The 19,950-nt window shown below is 38.1% G+C and overlaps 1 protein-coding gene across 1 annotated transcript; it reads left to right on the forward strand.

Moving 5' to 3' along the window:
• The first annotated feature begins 3,981 nt into the window (after positions 1–3,981).
• Positions 3,982–10,545, forward strand: CRISP2 (cysteine rich secretory protein 2). The gene is given in 8 exon segments (XM_026845114.1): positions 3,982–4,005; positions 4,007–4,102; positions 5,854–5,982; positions 7,221–7,311; positions 7,818–7,963; positions 8,527–8,621; positions 9,316–9,404; positions 10,070–10,545. Coding segments are annotated over 8 exon segments (798 nt in total). The 3' UTR covers positions 10,198–10,545.
• The last annotated feature ends 9,405 nt before the right edge of the window (positions 10,546–19,950 follow it).

The raw sequence follows: 19,950 nt of genomic DNA on the forward strand, positions 1-19,950 counted from the left end.
GGGAACGCATATATATATATACACAACCGTAGAGTGGGTGAGGAAGGCCTCTCACTCCTGCCACCCTTCCGAAGAAACAGAAGGATTCTGGCTGGGCAAAGGTAATGTATGCAGAATTGAATTTCTGTATTAGAGATTTTATCCATACAGTAACTTGGCCAGTATTGATTGGGCACTGTGCTACAAAGACAAATGTATTTAATATCTAAGTTGTTCCAGATGTGATAATTAAAAGAAAAGGTCTTCTTCACAGAGGAAGAATTTAAAAATAAATTATATCTTCTTCTTAGAAAGTACACCTTCAACCTGTGTGGGTAAGAAACGGCTTCAGTGAAGTCTAATTCCATATTTCTTTAGATCAAAAGTTAACACTGACTCACTTGTTTCATTCTTCAAACGTGAACATAAATTAATCCATTTTTGCAGAGGGTGGTCAATCATGGAAAATGCTTTTCTAATGCCATCTGAATTATTTTTATGTTGAATTTATTTCTCTTGAGTATTGGGATATACCAGTACAGCTGAACTCAGAATTTTGCCATCTAGAAATGTTAACTATCTGTCCAAGCTTTCAGATATATATGCTATTAAAATGTCTATCTGACAGTATGCAGTAAACGGATTGTATTTTCTAATGCAGCGTGAAAATTTTACAAAATGAAAGTTAAAGATGTAGACTCAGAGAAGGTAGAAAAAACTTATATCAAAGTAACTGAAAAGACAAATATTCCCACTCTTACAAACTTTCAAACCTGCTATGCCCCCTGAAAGATTTATCAGTTGGCAGGAAAAACACTCTGCTGAAGAGTGAAACACCAGGACTAAACATGAAAGGGCTGGACTGTATTTTTCAAACAGACCTTTGTTTCTAACTATAGATTTTTATTTTTTTTTTTGCATTCAATCAAATTTGCATAAAATGTCCAGTTTTCAAGCAGAGCTATCTAAAAATGCATCTCTAGCATTTGTCTTTTCAGAAGCATGAAAGCGATTTAGTGGATTCAACACTATTGACACGGAAGGATAATTGTATATGGGAACTGTTGTCTTTTGACTTTGAAAGTAATGCCAAATACATTTACTCCAAGGCATAGATTTGATTGTACAGTCTGACAATCGAAGATGTGCAGTGCTGTTTTAATCAAGTTTAATTCTGGAGCTAGAAATGTTTTGTTTCCATTTGCAGCACTTACCTGGGGAATCCCAGATCTTGTTTCTGCTTGTAAGGACAAGACAACTCCTCAGTGGCCAGATATCCCTTCAGTTTAAGAATTTATTCCTCACTAATATAAGTGAGAACCTGACTCTGCCTCATGAAAGTGATTTCCTTATGTAATTACGGGCGAACAAGCTGAAGACTGAATGTCTGAATGATATGAAGTGTTTGGTGTGATAGGATATGTCTTGCTGATTTATGTCATGCAACAGAATGTAGTTCTGAAATAAATGATCAATCTAGCCATAACCTATCTTGTACGAGGAGAATTGTAGTCACCAAACCACATTATCTTGGTGTTTTCATAGGCTGAATAGACCTCCTAAGAGTTCAGGTTAGTTAGCCCAGGCACAATGCCATCACAGTGTAACTATGAAGCCCACTGGATTCAAACTCACATCTCTGCATGGCAGTGGTGTCCTACCATTTTTGTTAGTATCAGTTTGGGAATTGGAACACCCAGCTCATTACCTTGTGAGCTCATGAAAGAATACAGCACATTGCATTGAATAACACAACAGTGTGTGGAGATTTTGGTCTGAACTCAGACAGCTTGGTCTTGCATTGCTACCATGCAAGTGAAGAGTGCCGTGTTTTCCCTTTTCTTCTTTAATTTCCTTAGAGGTAGGTTGAAACTTTGCATAGTTGGGAATTTAAAAATAAAGAACTCATCTTGTTCCAATAGTGGCTTGATGGCCTTATTCTGGTATACAGATTGATGCTTTACATTTGTTCACGAATGCTTTGCTGTGAATATTAGCCCTAAGAATTTTTTCCTGGGTGTAAAAGTCACATGGTAAACTTATATTCCCTGGTTGATTGACCTCCAATCTTAGTGGAAAGTCTTTCCTGTGTAAAAATGAGGAATATTTCTAGCTGTGCCTATAGTTATTGGCATCTAAATTCAGTGGGAGTCACTCTCAACTGCAAAGCTAAATGCTGGCAAGAGCATCGCTGCATCAAGCCCTTTACCGTGACATTATACACTGTGACAGATATTTTGGAATACTCTTACTGCAAACTAGTGTGGAATACTCATAAAATGTAAACAGAAAAGGGGGCTCACACACAAAGATGTTCAAAAACAAATTTTTTTTAACTTTTTCGTAATTTATTCTCTAGTGTTCTCATAGGCCTTCCCCAAGCCCTCTGCCCAGAGTTAGTTTAGTTGGAAATTTAGCCCCAAACAAGGGTTATAAGTGGACCTGCTTGTGCCCAGCGATCACAGTGTATAGAATTTTCTCATAGTATTGGAGATGCTGCACTATTTATAAACGAAAGAGTCACACTAAAGCACCTGAGAAGAAAACTAACACTCTTTCTGGAGCCCCATCATTATTGTTATTGCTATTATTACTATTATTATTATTGTAGTTGTTATTGTTGTTGTTATTATCCCTATAATAAGCAGAAATCTCTGACACCACAGTTGTAGGCTGACTCACTCACACAGGACTCAATAGCAAGTAAATCCACTGACATCGGTAACATAAACACAACATAAAAGAAAAAGAGATCACATCAAAAATCCAGAGGCAATTTCAGATGTTAAACAATGAACAGGATATGAATAATGTTACAAATGCCATTTCTTCCAAGTCATTATTCTAGGAACAAGAAATATTCGTTTTACTCAATGAAAGAAGAATGAAAAGTAAGTTGCATTTCCAGGACCCTGGTAACTTGCTGTTAATTCTCCGAGATGTGAATCTATGCTTCAGTTCCTGCCAGAAGTAAAAACTCTTAACTCATCCTTCTCACCTAACATCAACATGTTTCTTTAATCACTTAGCAGAGATGGATTGGTGGGTTGTTTATATTTTCATTATATATTTATGGTTTTAACAGGTGTTATCCCAATAGTTTCCCTGTCAAGTAGAATTTCCTAGATCTCTACCACTGACCTGTACTGCTCACGCTGTGGATTTTTCTCAGAAGTCAGCTGCAAGATTTATTATGTTTGACATTTTTTTATTACATCTTTTTTTCCTTGCTAGCTTCAGTCTGCTTTAAGATAACCCACTGAGCTCAAAGTTACTTTTCCTTGGGATTTTGCTCTTTGCCAGCTAAAAAGACATGATCTCCGGTATATGCTTAGCAGTACAAAGATAAGTAACCTCTACTTCTTCTGACATGTAGAAAAAATATCCCATGAATACGAGTGGGTTTCACACTGTCTGTGTACGTACTGTGGCGTTTGCTTCTATAAGGTATCTTAGCAGCCAAAGGGCAATAGCCAATATTACTTCCTGAAGGTTTTGTTTATGTCTAGGTGTCAGATGTCACTTGAGGGTGATCACCACCATTTGCTTGAGCCATAATGATGTTGATTTAATGAAGACACAGTGAGGAGGAAAGGAATGGAGACAACTGCTTATGTGTTCAGTGCTCCACTCCAAAACACCAGTTCCCAATATGGACGATGCTTGCTTGAGTAGGACGCTGCTCTGACCCTACTGAACAAATTAATGAGCTTTTTTGTTATACAGGGAGGCAAAGATGAAGGAAATGTTGCAAATTCAAGAGGGGGCTGATCGATCAATTATAAGAAACACGCAACTTTATGCTACTTACAGCCCCTGCTTCAACACCAGGTGGAGTCATCTCTGTACAAGACAGTGATGCCCATGCACCATCACACACTAATTTGCACAGTTTCAGCACATTCAACTGTATTAGATAGCAGTTAAAATAATCTCTGTGGCAAGCTTGACTTTGCAACAGTTTTGTATCTTGCTCACGCACCACATGACACCACTAACTTTATGCAGCAGAGATTAATGGATTTTGTGGTTTGTTTTTGTTTTGTTTTTTTTCTCTGTAGAAATGGATCTACTAACTGCAGTTATCTTCCTGGCTGCTTTGTTACACCAGACTAATGGACAGGTAGGAGCATTCATCTATGCGAAAGAGTCATGTCTGAGCACATTGTATAGATATGTGACACGGCATACTCTGGTCTAGTGATCTCTAGAGCTTAACAAGCCAGGGTTGAAATTACTGTTAGCATTTTAACATGACACAATAAAGATGAATTCTTGATTTTCTCAGGTTTTTGCTTTAAAATATTTCTTCTGCCTATCAAAATAGTCTTCTCTTCATAAGAATAATTTTAATAATACTTTTTCCCCAAAAATACGAACTAAGGCTATTCTAAAGTAGTTTAGCTAAGTATCAGAAATCTAGTATTCACCTCTCCTTAGAGAGAATTAATCTCGTAAGATGTAGGTATCTGCTATGTAGACATTTGATTGTGAGCTGTTTATCAAGATCTACTAAATAATGACTGAAAAGAAATAAGTATTTTGGGGATGCCAGTCATCTCTTTCCTCAATAAATTTTGGGTGAACCATGTCCTAAATTGCTTGTTTCTTTTACCCAAGTATAGCAGCATCTTAAAATAAATGGCTGAGACGTTGTTTCTACCATTCTAAATCTCTGAAGTTAAACAAGGTGTACGACGCTTCTTGGAGTAGGTTCAGTTGCGCAAACAGAAGAGTCCTAATGCACCTTGAGGCTCTCCAGAGTATCTGAGCCGTTCCTGGACAGCTGCACAGACAGCTATCCTTTTCTGGAGCAACAGTCTGAGAGGCTAGGTATGGCTCTCTGGGCATTTAAAATGGCATTAGATGCCATTTTAAACCACAGGCAACAGCCTTTAATACCCAGAATTGAGTTCTGAAGGCAAAGCAGTAAGATTCATCCATATTACTTGGACATTCCAGAATTTAGCCACTCTCATTTTATGCTTTTCTGATTGACTGTAAAGTAAAAAACTGACTTTTAGATATTTACATCTATGGTATACATATCTAAAATTAAATAAAATGAACGAGTGCCTAGAAAAGAGACCATCACACCAATGGCAGAACTCATCTCACTGATTTAAGCATCAATGTATTAGTTGTCCAGATCTCTGTCAGAGAGATCTCTCTCTACAAACAAAGGAAATAGAAAGAGGTACTAGTAGAGAATGTTTTTTCCAGTCCTAAAAAAGGAGTTCAAATATTCTGGGATGAACTACATCTGTCTTCTGCCACAAAGAGAGTTAAGGTGTCTATCTTAGACTGAGATGTCTCATTTTTAGACATTAAGTGGGAAAAATCTTTTCCTGGGTGATGTTTTACTCTGAAAATTTCAACAGAAGCATTGCAACTCTTTTTCTCCACAAGGGCTCATAACCTGACATCACTATGTAAAATGCAATCTAAATCATTCATTGCTGTCTTGATCTTGGGTATTTCAAAAGACAGTCTGAAAACAGCCCTAAATTCTAATCCAACTTCACATACTTCCAAAGCTTACAACTGACAAGAGCTAGGGACTTTTTTAGTTCACACAAGAGGTCAAAGACAGTCTTGAGATTTGGTTCCAGAGCTAATCTTTCTCCATATTTGATGTGGAGTCATCTGAAGGTAGAATTCCTATCTAAAAAATTAATTTAGGACCATGTCTCCTAGTGAAATGTGCAGTTCAAATGAAAGAAAGAAAAAAAAAAATCAACAATTATAGGAATAGAAGAACTAATAAAGGAAAATTGGGAATTTCCAGGAAGCTTTACTTTGACAGGAATCTCATCATTTATCTTGCTTATTAAAATTATGTTATCTGAAACCTTCATCATTATTGTTTTCCAGGGTTTTCAGTATAAACAAGTGGACATTTCCTCTCCTCAATATAAGTTGCAAAACCAAAAGCAGATCCTTGACCTGCACAATGAGATACGGAGATCTGTAGTTCCCACCGCCAGCAACATGCTGAAGATGGTAAGCTATGCATTGCAACTAATCTACTTTCCACATCGTTAGCAGAAGATTTTAGCCTTCTAAATAACACACCCTCACTGAACAGGGAGGGCAGGAAAGGTGCTCTGAGACTGAGATGAGGAAATCAGAATTTTATCCCTTTGCTTCTGCAGGCTTCATGCTTCATTTTGCGCAACTTGAAGATGCAAGAACTTTTGAAATCATCGCAAAGGTTTCAGGATAGTCACAAGTATTATTAAAAACCTCTCTCCTAACCAACATGTCTTAGTTTCTCCACTCAGAAAAACTCAACTGAGCAACATAGGAACTCATAGTTCTGAGGCTGTTTGCCTACAGGAATCTTGAATACAGGTTTGCCCCAGCCACATCTGTTTATTGCTGCCAAACCAACATGTAGCCTGCACAGCGAGCCATAAGTTGGTACTTTCTGTTTGTTCATTGCAATAGACAGCAACCGCAAGCCTTTTCAGGGAAAACATTTAAACTGGGAGTAGGGTGGAAAATGTGGTGATGGCTCTCTGGTTATGGATCCCATTCTTTAGTCTGTGGGATAAGCAGCTGCCTTAGAAAAGAAACACATGTCCTGGGTGAAGGAAAGAGTTTGTAAAGCAAGGGTGGAGCAGGAGCACAAGCAGCAGCATGCTGGTGAATCATGCACTGTCAGGGGGAAAAAAATGACCTAGATCTGCATAGCCATCTGTCCTCAGCTGAGTTTACTTTGCCCATCACAGCTCCCACCTCTGTCACCCCTGATGCTCTTTGTTATCCCTAGCCCATGAGAAGATGAGCTGGTCAGTGCTTTATGGTTAAGTCTGTATGGTGAAACTCGCAAACTTTCCCTAGGTTCAAAGTCCAGCTGGTGTCTATCACTACGTCTCAGCTGCACCTGGGCTGAAAATGAGTTTTATATCATTTAGTGCACTGCACCCTGCAATGTTAACTTAGACACAAAGCCAAAAGAAAGCAACAGTAGGTTGTAAAATTCCTGTTCTTCAGGACCATCTGGAGATCGGGACTGTGTGATACTGTACAGAATAACCTGCTCTACAACCTTTAAGGGCTGAAGTAATGTGGTGCCAATGCCCCAGTAGTGTAAACTGGCATGACTCTTCTTCTTTCTGTTGAGAACCGTGGCAACATTCAGCGCACAACATCCAAGTCACTCCCCATATTTTTAATCCTCATGGACTTCACTAACTTTTCTGTGACCTGGATACTTCTTCCTTTGTGTCTTTCAGGTGTGGAGTGAGAAAGCTGCCAAAAATGCTGAGAAATGGGCAAAAAATTGTGGGATGAAAATCAGTCCAAGAGATCAGAGAGTCATTAATGGTATATGAGAAATATGGGGACTAAGCTGATGGGTTAATATCAGTTTGCAGATGAGCCCTGTGCACGTGAGCTAGAAATAAGGAAAACTTTTAATCTGTTGTAGAATCTTTTCAGTGTTATTAAACAAAAAACATCTTTGTCAGATAAATAGACTGAAAGACAAATTTTTGGAAATTGGGAGAGGCGTGCTATGTACTTGCCCTGTATTTGTACCTTTCCCGCTGGAGACAAGACAGCGCAGTAGGTGACTGTTGGTATGACTAAGTACGGCCATTTTCATGTAACATTTTGTAGTCAAATAAGTATCTGTGACTGAAAGCTCACCAAAACCAGTATAACATTTCCTGTCTTTCATAGAAACAGGTGTGTTGCCCTTTTCTTAAAATCACAGGCAAAATAGATTGGCATCGTAGAAATGTTTTTAGGATGTAGCTACAACCCCTCTGTCCTACCTCCCACCCTACAGTTTGCTTCTCTCTTAAGTAATAGATTTACTTCTATTTCAGGTGTCACCTGCGGTGAGAATGTGTTACTGTCATCCAACCCAAAAACATGGGCTGAAGCAATTCAAGTCTGGCGCAGTCAGTCCTCCAATTTCAAGTACGGATTTGGAGCAACTGCGAAAAATGTCAATATTGAGAACTATACTCAGGTATGGAGAATTGAAACAAACTGCAATGATACTCTATAATTACTGGAGTACACTTAGGGGAGCTGGGAGATATTTATCAACAGGAAAAAAAAATATCAGTCATCAAATCATTATCTATCATTCACACTCTGATCCAAAGATGAATGATAAGTTAAAACTCTTTTATGTCTAATTCTGAGGCAATGGAACCAGGATTTTGGAAGATCTGCCCATAAGATAAATATTATTCTGTAGGAAAAATAAAATGGATATTTTTAATTTAGAAATAAATATTTTCTGCATAGGGAATGAGATGCCTGATTAAGAAACGTCAAAGCAAAATATTTATGATGAAAATATTTGAATTCAAACATTAGTGTCCTGCCAGAAACTGTACAAAAACATTTGGAAACTGGAGGACAGTTAACTCATTTTTCTATTTATTCTTTCTGACAGGTAAACTGTAAACTTAAAGCCGAATAGACAAAACAAAATAAAATTCTGGCTCTGCTATTTTGTGAGCCGTTTGATGAGAATTCAGTAAAACATGACTCTGAAATGATGTGTTTATTTTTATTCTACAGCTAATCTGGTACAACAGTTACCAGATTGGATGTGCAGTCGCCTACTGTCCTAAGAAACAGTTCAAGTACTTCTATGTTTGCCAATACTGCCCTTCGTACGTACTGCCTTTTTACTCTTTTAAGATGCGATAATCAGGGATATGTTTTCAAAAACTCCTGTGGTCATGTGTAGGATAAAATGATTCCAGTTTATTTTAACCATTTATGATTTGAAAATACCAGTGTGAATTGTGGGTTTAACATCAGGTTAATTATTTATTTCACATTGAAACAGATATTAGGGAAATTTTAGCATATGAACAAAGGAAGGTCTATCTCTGTCAGAATCAAGTATCCTGCACAAATCATCCTATAACTTTGACCACAAACAAGAAAGTCCAATGCAAAATGAAAGCCAACAGCAAATGAATATTCACAGAGGTAAAGAGAACATCTGAAACAGCTGCATGTCAGAAGGCATCTGCTGAGATTATTTCCTTATAAACCACAATCACTTGAAAGCCATTAGAAAAGCAGAACTAAGAAGCACGTAAGATTTATTTTTAACTGGTAATACTATACAAATTCAAATAATCGATTTTCTTTCTCTAAACCTTATTATTCTTCTTATTTAAAATCAAAGTTATTGTATTCTATTAATATCTGAAAAGAAAATGTGACTGCCTATGAAAATAATTTTATCCAAAAACTTCCAGATGCCTTTCATTGTGATAAATAACATAAATTCCTGTTAATGGCCCAGAGCTGCACTTTGACCTTGTTTCGTTTTGTATTTCTTTCAAATTTCAGAGGAAATAGGGCATCGCAAATAGCCACACCTTACAAAAGTGGACCGAAATGTGCAGACTGTCCCGGCCACTGCGACAAAGGGCTTTGCAGTAAGTGAATGTGTTCTCCTCCTTGCAATAAAACATTGCATTACCTCCGATAATAATGTTGTTCCTCTGTAGCATTGTGTCTTTGCATAGTTACTTCTTGCTAATCTGGATGAAAGATCCCAGAAGTGCCTCTTTCATTTCCCCCCAGAAATGACGGTGGTTAGATATTCCACCAGAACAGGCACAATCTTGAGTAGGGGGTTTGGACCAGGTGACCTTCAGAGGTCCCTTCCAACCTCAACCTTCCCGTGAGAAGAAGTAAATTGTGTTGCTGTTGAGCAATAGGTGCATTATCACACCAACAATCTGCTGCTTCCCTCTCCTGGAAAGCTCAAGAAAAAATGTCTTGATGTACATCTATATCTAAGGGCACGAACAGATCGTCAGGCTTCACACATCTGTATGTACGTGAGGATCTGAACAGGCCCCTGGGTTCTTCAGACTCCCATGTGGAGCAAGTCAAAGCATACAAATAGATGAGAACCATAAAATGCCACCTTTCTCCCTTTTCTATAATATTCAAACAATTTTAACGCTAGAGCACGAGTACAAAGATTATATAGACATGAAAATTCAGAATTTTTTGGAAAATGAAGAAGTATCAGACCAGGACTTGTTTTCTAAATAATATTTCATGGGTTTGTGTCTATCTTTTGTATTTTTAGCCAATCCTTGCAAGTATCAAGATTTAGCTGAAAACTGCGGGAACCTGAAAAGCTTGTTTGGCTGTGGCCACCCACAGATGAAGAAGAATTGTCCTGCTACCTGCACATGCACCACTCAAATCATGTAACGTCCCGGTGGATGTCATTATAGCTGCTCTGAGACTTAGTAGGAAAGAGTAGAACTCACTGTTAAGTGTATTCGCTTTCAGTGCAGCAGCTCAGATTGACCTATAGGTAACATTTATTTCTGAGATCTCACCATTACTCATCTTTGTAAAAATCATGCTTAACCTACTAATGTGTTATTTTGTGGGTTTTTTTTCTTGCGGTGGATCTTCTACTGATGCATTTCTTTTTAATGGGAGAAACACTTTTAACACACTTTAGTTTTTTTGCAAAATGTGTTAAATGCCACTTAACTTTCTTCTGTTACTTTTTCTTTGATTGTCAATGGAATGTATTCCTGCTAAATAAATACATGATTTACCGCTGGTTCACAAAGAGAGCATTTCACTGAAGTTATTTATAAATCAGATTTTTTACTTGGAAAACTCCTTATAGATATTTCAAGGCTCTTTGATACTTCATGTAAGTGGGAATGGGACAGGAAAAGGAAGACAATGTAAGAAGTGATGTGGGTTTTTTTTTGCACTGCCAAAATAAGAGGCATGTGTTGAATCTGTCAAATTTTACTCCGTGACCTAAACGCAAAGCTTGTGATACATCTCTGTATGCAGGTGAGAAATGGTATTTTTTTTTATATGGCACCAATAGTTGAGAAATATGAAGCTTTTTAAAAACATTCATACAAAGAAAAAGGTATATATATATATCCCTTCCCATCCTCTCTAGGAGTAGATAACTCCCACACTCGCTTGGAATTCATATTACAGCATGTAGAAATGAATGCTGCTGCCAAAACAACCCCTTGAAAAAGCAGTAGATCCAAGTTGCCAAAAAACACCATCAAAATATCTGATGTATAGAACTTCCCAGGTACCATCTCTGTGCCAGTTCCTAGCAGTGCACGTCTTCAGGATGTCTCCAGGAGGATAAAGTTCAGCTGAAGGCCATAGATGTGCCTTCTCCCATCTGTTTCCAGGCAGGCCACTATCTCCTGCCTAGGGGAAAGTTTAGCTGGATCTGCCGCACATGCTCACAGCAGCATGTTCATTTGTGTATTGGTTCTATCGATGCATTTCACTGAGTAAAGTTTTTAATTTCACATCTTTCCAGGCCCTTTGAAATGCAGGTCATCACTTCAAAGGGCTGTGTATCTGTACTGACCCAGAACTGAGGACTTAGGTTTGTTACTTGTCTGTGGCATTGGTTACTGGGGGGAACTTTCTGACCCATTTAGTGAGGGGCATTACCACAATTATTCCTCTTTAGATACTGACAACATTATTACATTGATAAGACAATATTTCAGAATCATTTTACAGCTTTTATTTTTTACATGTTATAGCTTTTACTTAATCTTTATATTTCTAACTTTAATAAAAAGATAGATAGAGAGTATATAGATCTTTACCTACAGTTTATAAACTTTTATAATGGTAAAAAAGGAGCAGACACCTGGAACAGCAGCTTCTCTATGAGTAGAGAAGTTCCTTCCACTACCCTTCCTCCTGGCACATCTCCCCGGTGATACGTCCTGGTGCCATCCAGGTTGTATTAGGGTGACCTCCGGCTGCTCCTCAAATGGGTGCTGGTCTCCCATAGGTTTTGAGTCACATATACCAGCCCTTAGCAGGACTGATCAACTCACTACTTTCCCTTCATATTTTAGACCAGCAGAAATAATTTTCTCACTAGGATTGCAATTCTGGTTAAAAACACAAGAGGGTGAACCATACCCAGACATTCAGCTGCATCAGTTTTTCATTTTACTACCTGTGTAAAGGGATACTCCTACTAGAAATTAAAGTTTTGGGCCTACCCCGGCCTGCTTTTAACACTTTATTGAACAGAATTTCTTAGCTAGTACTGGATGAATAAATAATCACTCTATATAGAAATGGTTTAGTAGCAGTTTCTTCTCCTCCTTTGTTTCATCCTCTCACTGTTGGCCAAATTCCTATTATATTAAAGCAATTTATTCCATCAAATTAAGGCAATTTATGATTTCCAGGATATCAATGTCTATGTCTGGTAGCCTTGATTTTCTACCTTCCTGAAGCTCAGTTTCAACATCATGACTGTGCACCACTATTCAAGGCTCCTACAATCATAGCAATATTTGTAGAAACTGTAATTCTAACCAAAGCTGGGTGAAAATTTCCTGATAAACCTACGTTTTCCTCAGAAAATACTCTTCTATAAAACCTCAGTTCTCTTACAGGGAGAACTCTTGACAGAGACAGAACTTTTGGCAGAACTCTCAGGTGGTTTGGGGGATATTTTCCAATATTTAATTCCTGCTTATAAGCAAGGAGATGGATGTTAACACTCCTTCCACACATACACTTTCCTCCCTCTCTCTCTGGGACAATGAATATTTAAAGGGGCATGACTTAATTATCAGAGATTTCTGAGAGCGCTTCCTCTCCAAAGAGCCAGCTCTTGTGTTCTGGATATCCAGTGTTTGATGGTGTGTGAGCATGGCAGTAGCAGGAGCTGGAAGAGATCTGCATCATGAAGTACAACCCTGTAGTGTCCTGCATCCCTACTGCAGGGTATCCCGGTGTTAATCTTCTTATTTTCATAGGGCTTTTCAAAAGATTCTGCTTCCCTATTGATGTGGAATAGAAGAAATAGCAGGTGAGATAAAATGCTACCTGGATGATCTTATTTCTCAGTACAGACTTCAAGGGGAGCTTGGGTCATTTCACTTAGTTGTTCATGTCTCTGGAAAGGCTGAGATGCTTCTGAATATGAATTTCCCATATACAGGCAAGGTCAAAGCAGTATGACATTCACTGAGATCCAGCGTGACAAATAACTTTTTTCAAAAAAACTTATTTTTAATACTGATGCCCTGAGAGTTGGTTTCTTTGTGGCACTAGCATTTGCTTTTTGGTACGTGCTGAAGTTACATCTATAGAATTTTTAGATGTAGTTAGGGCAAGAAGCTAGTAATGTCGAGAATTTCTTACAATTTCTGTTCTGGTTGCAGATATACTCACATAAGCACATATGCTGAGAGATGATAAGTGCAACCACCATGGTACAAGTCTACGTCTTATCAGTGGAGAATGATGTAAGAGCTCTTCAGCAGTTAACTTACATAACAAGGGCTTTAAACACAGGGCTTTGAACAAATATTATAGAGTAACTTCAACAGTCTAATGGCTTGTGAAGAAAGAATATTTTTGTTATTTAAAATGCACCAGCTGCAGTAGTTACGTTATCTAATTTGACTGTCTGAGAATCAGCCTCTGGGCTGAGCAAAATGGAAGGTCTTTCACTTTCAGTATCACAATTTTCTTCTGAGAGTCATGGACCTAAATCTTCTCGTTTTTTCTTCATCTATCGGTATGATAGAAAGAACAACTCTTCCATGAATCTTGCCTCACTTGTGCCCTTAACATATCACACCTACAATAACATCAGGTTAAGCCATTAAGGCTAAGTCTTCATACTAAATGTAAAGCAAGGCTTGGAAACCTTGACATGGCATGAGAAATCTCTGTTGTCAGAATAATTAATGCCCAAGTCACAAAACTATATCAAGATGCTTAAACAAGACCGAACAGCCAAGGGCCATCAGAGTAGGGCCAGGATGAGGGCCCTGGGCTGTTCCTGGCTATTCTAGGCCAGGTTGCAAAAATTGGATTCCTCTAAGTGTAAGGGCCAGAGTTAAATTGTGAAAAACAGGAGACAGACTTTCTCATTAAGAAGCTACTTGTCAGCTACTGCCTCTGCTTCGGTCTGCAAGCAAGATGTTTAACCTCCGTGCTTCAGTCTCATCAACTGCAACACAGATAAACTGACCTAGTCAGGGCAAGGAAGATTAATTAGTGAATGCTGAGAAAGAGCCTATGAAGCACTAAGACCTGTTAATTATAATATCACATATGGTAGCCACACCTCCAGTATAACTATATCTCAGTTCAACCACAAGTCGAGAGGACAGAGGGCTCCAGGAGATACAAGTGAGGAAATGCCACTCCCTCCCGCTCTGACCCTCCGGTGATGTCTGGAGGTTCACAGGCTGGTCACCGGCCTCGGTCGTCGGGCCTTGGGTCTGTGCAATGCAGACATGGGTCTGTTCCCTAGGAGTAACAAGGATACTCTGACACCCGCATCAATAACCAGTCTTGAAGAAAGGCAGTTCTTAGCAAAAGTTGAGGTAACAGATTGACATGGAAATACTCTTGAATACATTAAGGAAATGGCTCACATTAAGTATTCATTTTGTTACTGATGGGCAACCCAATGCTTAGAATGTGTAACTGAAAATAACTCTTTAAAAGGCTTATCATCAGATTTTGGGTTTTATTCCAGAGTAACAAAAATGATCATGTCAAATCAAATTGCACTTTTCTATTTTGCATCATTAACACCCTTCTGTTTTCTTCTCTTAGCCCACTTCTGCATAAAGTAATGAAAGTAAAGGAGGAGAACCCAAGCTACCAACCCAAAATCAAATTAAGGCTTTTGTTTGTTTTATGACAAATGTGTTTTGTTGATGAAATACAAGCTTTTTTATTTTATTAATTGACTTTAAAACACAAATTTTTATTTTATGCCATGCATAACCATTCACCTGTCTTATTTAAAACGTCTTTTCCCAATGTAAAGATATTCCAGAAACCTAGACTAAAGAAAACAAATGAAGTATACATTAAATCATCTTATTTTTATTTAGTGATATACAGCATTCTTTGTGTAGGCACATATGATAACTCAAATTTCCCACAAAGTGATTCCTGAAGCAGTTTATTTTGGCAAAAGTTGAAATGGAGCCCTTGTGATTTTTGCATCAGGTTGAAACACTGGTGTGTAAGGGAGGGTTTCTAAGCCCTACTGTTTCTGAAGAAAAAAAAAAAAAAAAACAAAACAAAAAAAAAAAACCAGTAATTTCAAAGCAAGAGTGGATCCACCTCTTGTGCAGATGTGGTTGTGCAACTCTCGCCACATGGTGAAGGAGATTTTCCTCCTTCACCCAACAATGCATCAGAAAACATGAATATATCTCCTATTTATCTGAAGTAGACTCCTAAGTTAGTGCTTTGTTTTTAGGAGTGGTTCCTGTGGAGGTGTCACTATTTCTTATGGCAGGAGGTGTTCTTAGAAAACTGGTTCTACCACAAGTGACAAAACTTTTTTCCTTCCTTTTTTTATTGTACAGGGCACAATGCATTAATAATGCAAAATTGTGTTTCATTAAAAGGAAAAAAAAAATTGAAAGAGAATTGAGATTTCACATGAACATTTAATATCCTGGAAATATATCACATGGAACAGTTTAATCATTCCATTTAACCACAAGTGCTAGATGCCCTTTGCAGCATCCAGCCCCGATTTGTGGCTTTACAAGCAAGCCCCCTTGAATTTTTTTTTCACTCCTATGAATGACTGCGTACATATTTAAGCCTGATGAGGACCACAAAATACAATACTGTTCAAGCACAGTGCAATGTTAGAATTATTGATGGGAATATTTCTGTCAATTCAGAAGCCTGAAGAATTGTCACCTTCCAATATTTCTGTGTTGGCTGAAGTTTTACTGCACAGAAGCTTATAGCAGCAAAACGTGTCTTTCATCAGAGGGTCTTTTTTTAATACTGGAAATGTCATCAAAAAAGCTCCTTTGTTACTAGAAGCTCTGTATCCAGATAGGAAGGACTTGGCAGGATGCTCTGCTGGTACATGAATACAAACTTCTCTGCAGATAGAATACCTCAAAGTCAAGTTCTGTTTTCACCACCTTGATCCTTAAGGCAGTGAAAGTTTAATGATACAAGACTCCAGCCATAACAGTTCCAGTAAGTAGAAGAGCCTACTAATTGGTTGTGACAACAGCGTACGTCAGAGCAAGTCAGTTCATATCTATCAAGATTCAGATGAAGATCTGGGAGCACCTAGTTTGCACATGCTCTAACTCTTCTGGAAGTGTCTCTTGGTTCAAGACAAAATCTGGGTAACCAGAACAATGTCAGGAAATGAGGCAAACATCTCATGTCTGAAAGTTTGGTAAATCTGGGTGCATTTTAGTCACAAGCCTTTCCAGATCAAAATCGGGTTTTGAGTCTCCTCCCTGCTATTTTTTTCCAAAGCAGGAGCTATTGTTGCAACTTGGTGGTTATCTGGCGGGCTTTCCTGAAATTCTGTGGGTTTGTGACTGTCTGGAGAACTATTGTTTCAGGTTAAACAGTTTTATTTACCACTTTATGTACCCAGAGGAGGAAGCTCAACTCTTTACCCTCTCTCCTTCCTCAGGCACCTATACTAAGTGGATGGTTTGCATACAGAAATGGTGCTGTTTAGTGTTTTGTTGTCTCAGCTAACCCTACTCCTAGGAGAAATTAAATCAGCCCTTGTTTATGATACCTTTTTTATTACATCTTTTTGATTTATGATACCTATTTGTATTATATCTTTGTCTTAGTCTATAAATAAGAGGCACAGGACCCTGTGGTTATCTTCAGGATGTGCTAGAAGTATTTGTGCCTAAAAAGCTTTTTCCAAAGCCCATTGGAGACAATGGAATGAGTGGATCTGATTGACAGCTTTCATCGACACAAAAGATGGGACGTGTTTCATTTACCAAAACATACACTTCTCAAAAGACAGGGTGATGCTTTGACATCTTTTCATATCACTCTCATCTCAGACAACTGTTGAGGACAAAGTTTGTGGTTAAGGCACTGGTGCTGGACCATAGCAGACAGGAGTCCTGGTGTCAACCTTCTTGAATCTCCCCTGGGAAGGATGCTGGAATAAGTCAGGGCCTGATCCTCAGAGTCCAGATGATTCTTTGCTTCAATTCCTCATTCTTGAAACAGAAATGATGTTTCCTCAAATTAATAGTCTGCTATGAAGCCAAATGAAAGTCTGTGAGAATTTCAGGTTTGATTCATCTCACCTAAATTTAAAGGCCTGTGGAATTAGTCTTTTTTATATTTGAGAGGTAGAAAGAGGATGAAAGAGTGTTAGAGAAATAAGTAATTTTTACCTAATTTGAGTATCTGTATTAGGATATGTTTAACTGCACCCCTCAAGCAGCTTTCTCCTTTAATAAAGTGAACACCAGCTCACTGGGATACGTGTAGACATCTATGATGTAAACACCCATTTCTGCAGATGCCACATGGAATTAAAAGCTAGGAAGTCCCCTTTCTCCTTTTTATTAATACAGGAAATATATTATCGCAAAAATCTTAAGGATTTTTGAAGAGTGCTGCTAGGTGTCCTCTTTGTCTTCTCTTGTTCTAAATAAAAAGAAAACTTTCAGTTGTTCTTCCTGGGTCATTGGGTAAAAGGCTTATATGCTTCAGGTGGGCAGTGTACCTTCTTTAGATGATGGTAAGTTATTCATCCAGTTCTAAGCAGCTCAGTCTGGAGGGTTTTTGTGGTCAATGTGGAGGAGGAGAAAATAGCTCAAAACTGGTAAGATGAAGCATAGACCTGGAAAAGCCACAGGCCATAAAGGGAGTTGTGATGATTAGTTTTGACCAGATGCTTAACTTTTACCCAGTTTTCTGTGATAATACGGGAGGCAGTCAACATGAACCAACTCAACAAGGGAAAACTTGAATGTATTAATTGTGGGATGACTGTTAACTATGAAAGTGAAGTTGTAATCAAATGTCATCTTAGGATGTAGCACGCAATTCCAGGAAACAGAAGAGTTAATGCTAATTTACATGATATTGTTGAGAATTTATTTGAAACTTTGTTTACAGTTCCAGTTATTTGTCATTAAGTGAGCTGAAATTAAGCCCCAAAGGAAGAGATATTAACATATTCAGGAAAACAAAGTCTGTAATATCAGAGAAAAGCAAAGAGCCCACTTGATTACAAAAAGAAAAAGCTGGAAGGAAATATGATTGCTCTCTACAATCATCAGAAGGGTTAAAAAAAAAATGTAAGAGCTGCTTAAGGTACCAGATATTTTTATCACAAGAACAAAATATATACACTGTATTAATAAATTTAGAGAAGAAATCCATTTCTAAGTGTCAAAACTGAAAACGTCAACAACAGCCTTCCGACTGAATGAAGAAGGACATAAAAACTTTACAAAATGGAAGGGATTATGTGATAACCTACCTATAATTCCGGGAAAACTCAATGACCCAAAACCCCTGTGTTTCTAAACAGACAAATATTGGGTGATAGAAGAGGTAAAAATGTCGATCACAATAAATAGCATGCTGGAAGCAGCCAATCTTCTTCCACAGATCATAGCATCTCAGTGTTCATGAGGAAATCACCTTATAAATGGGAAAGGAGAAAGGAGACAACAGAAAAAAAAAAAAAAAAAAAAAAAAAAAAAGTATCAAGAACCGGGAGCAAAAAGAGAAATGAAAGCAAGCAGTAGAATGTGAAGGCAGGGAGACAAACCATGCAATAAGGTAGAGGCCATTCAGGAATGTAGAATGTTTGCTGAACAGGTAAAAAATCACCAAAAATATGAATGACCATATAAGCCTAGTATGTAATAACGGGCATCAAGGAGGTTTTAGGGCACTGAGGACACTCACAGGCTTTAACAGCTTTCACCAACCTCCCTTGAAGCCTTTCCCACCACCTGCCCATGGCCTCAGGAGCCCCATTTTGGCTCAGCCTGTCTCATCTCAGTGTACCTGTCTCTAGTCTTGGTTTTTGCCCTACCTCCTAGATAGGCCATAGAACATCCATTATGTAATCAATAAACATAAAGATGGGTGCTTTTGAAACACAACCAGACCATTCTGACATAATACTGACCATATGTCATCAACCAAGCTTAAATCTTTAAAGCTTAACTTACTCCAGTAGCCTCACACTAACAGTCGTTGTACATCTACCTAGACAGATCAGCTGAACTAACCTGTGTAAAATATTTTTATCCAGCTTTATATGTTTTTTAATGCTGGTAAGCATTTGGTTTAGATCTACCCAGAAAGTGTCTAAGAACGTGGCATCTAGTGAACTATGGCATGAAAACTTGTATCTTTTACAGGTTGGTATGAACACTTCAAAGACTGGACTTTTCCACTTCAATTATTTTTCCTTATATGCCCATATTTATTTGCCCTCAATTCATTGTAGCACCTCCAGAGCTGGCTTGTCCCGGAAGGGGTGTTTTATTTTAGATAGTAAGTTGGGTTGCAGTTGTTCATTGAATTTGTGCTTGGCCCATTGCAAGGAAATAATAAATTCATCTTGTCAGTTCAATAGCACAGGACTACTTCTGAGTGTTCAGTGATTTAGTGCCTACATCCTGGTAACTAAAAAACAGTCATGTAAATTAATTATGAAGGTCACAAATCATGTCTTCCATTTGGTCAGCATGCAAGCTACAAACATAGAAGTCTCTACTTCCCTAATATTCAGACTGAAGGAGACGTTTGTTGTACGCAGAAAAAAAAATAAATAGGAGTTTCTTGTAGGAGTTTTTTATGTACTGATTGTTCCACCTACATCTGTGACTTGTGTCGAGGTTGTACAGATTGGAACATGTGGATCAGTGTTAACACATGTACAAAGTGCACAGTTTATGTTGGGTTTTGACTTGTGGCGTGGCTCAGAGTTTACAGCACTCCTTGAGTCATCCAAATCAGACATTTACAACATCTCTGTCTTGACAAATCCTCATGTAGATCCGAGAAATTATTTCATGCATTGCCACTAAATGGCACCTTGGTACTGTGCCACTAAGAACATTACAGCTTGGCCTCTGAGAAGCTGATGTGTGCATATATATATATATATATATATATATACTG

The sequence above is a fragment of the Athene cunicularia genome (genome assembly GCF_003259725.1).
Source record: "Athene cunicularia isolate RWA chromosome 3 unlocalized genomic scaffold, athCun1 chr3_part1, whole genome shotgun sequence".
NCBI lineage: Eukaryota > Metazoa > Chordata > Aves > Strigiformes > Strigidae > Athene > Athene cunicularia.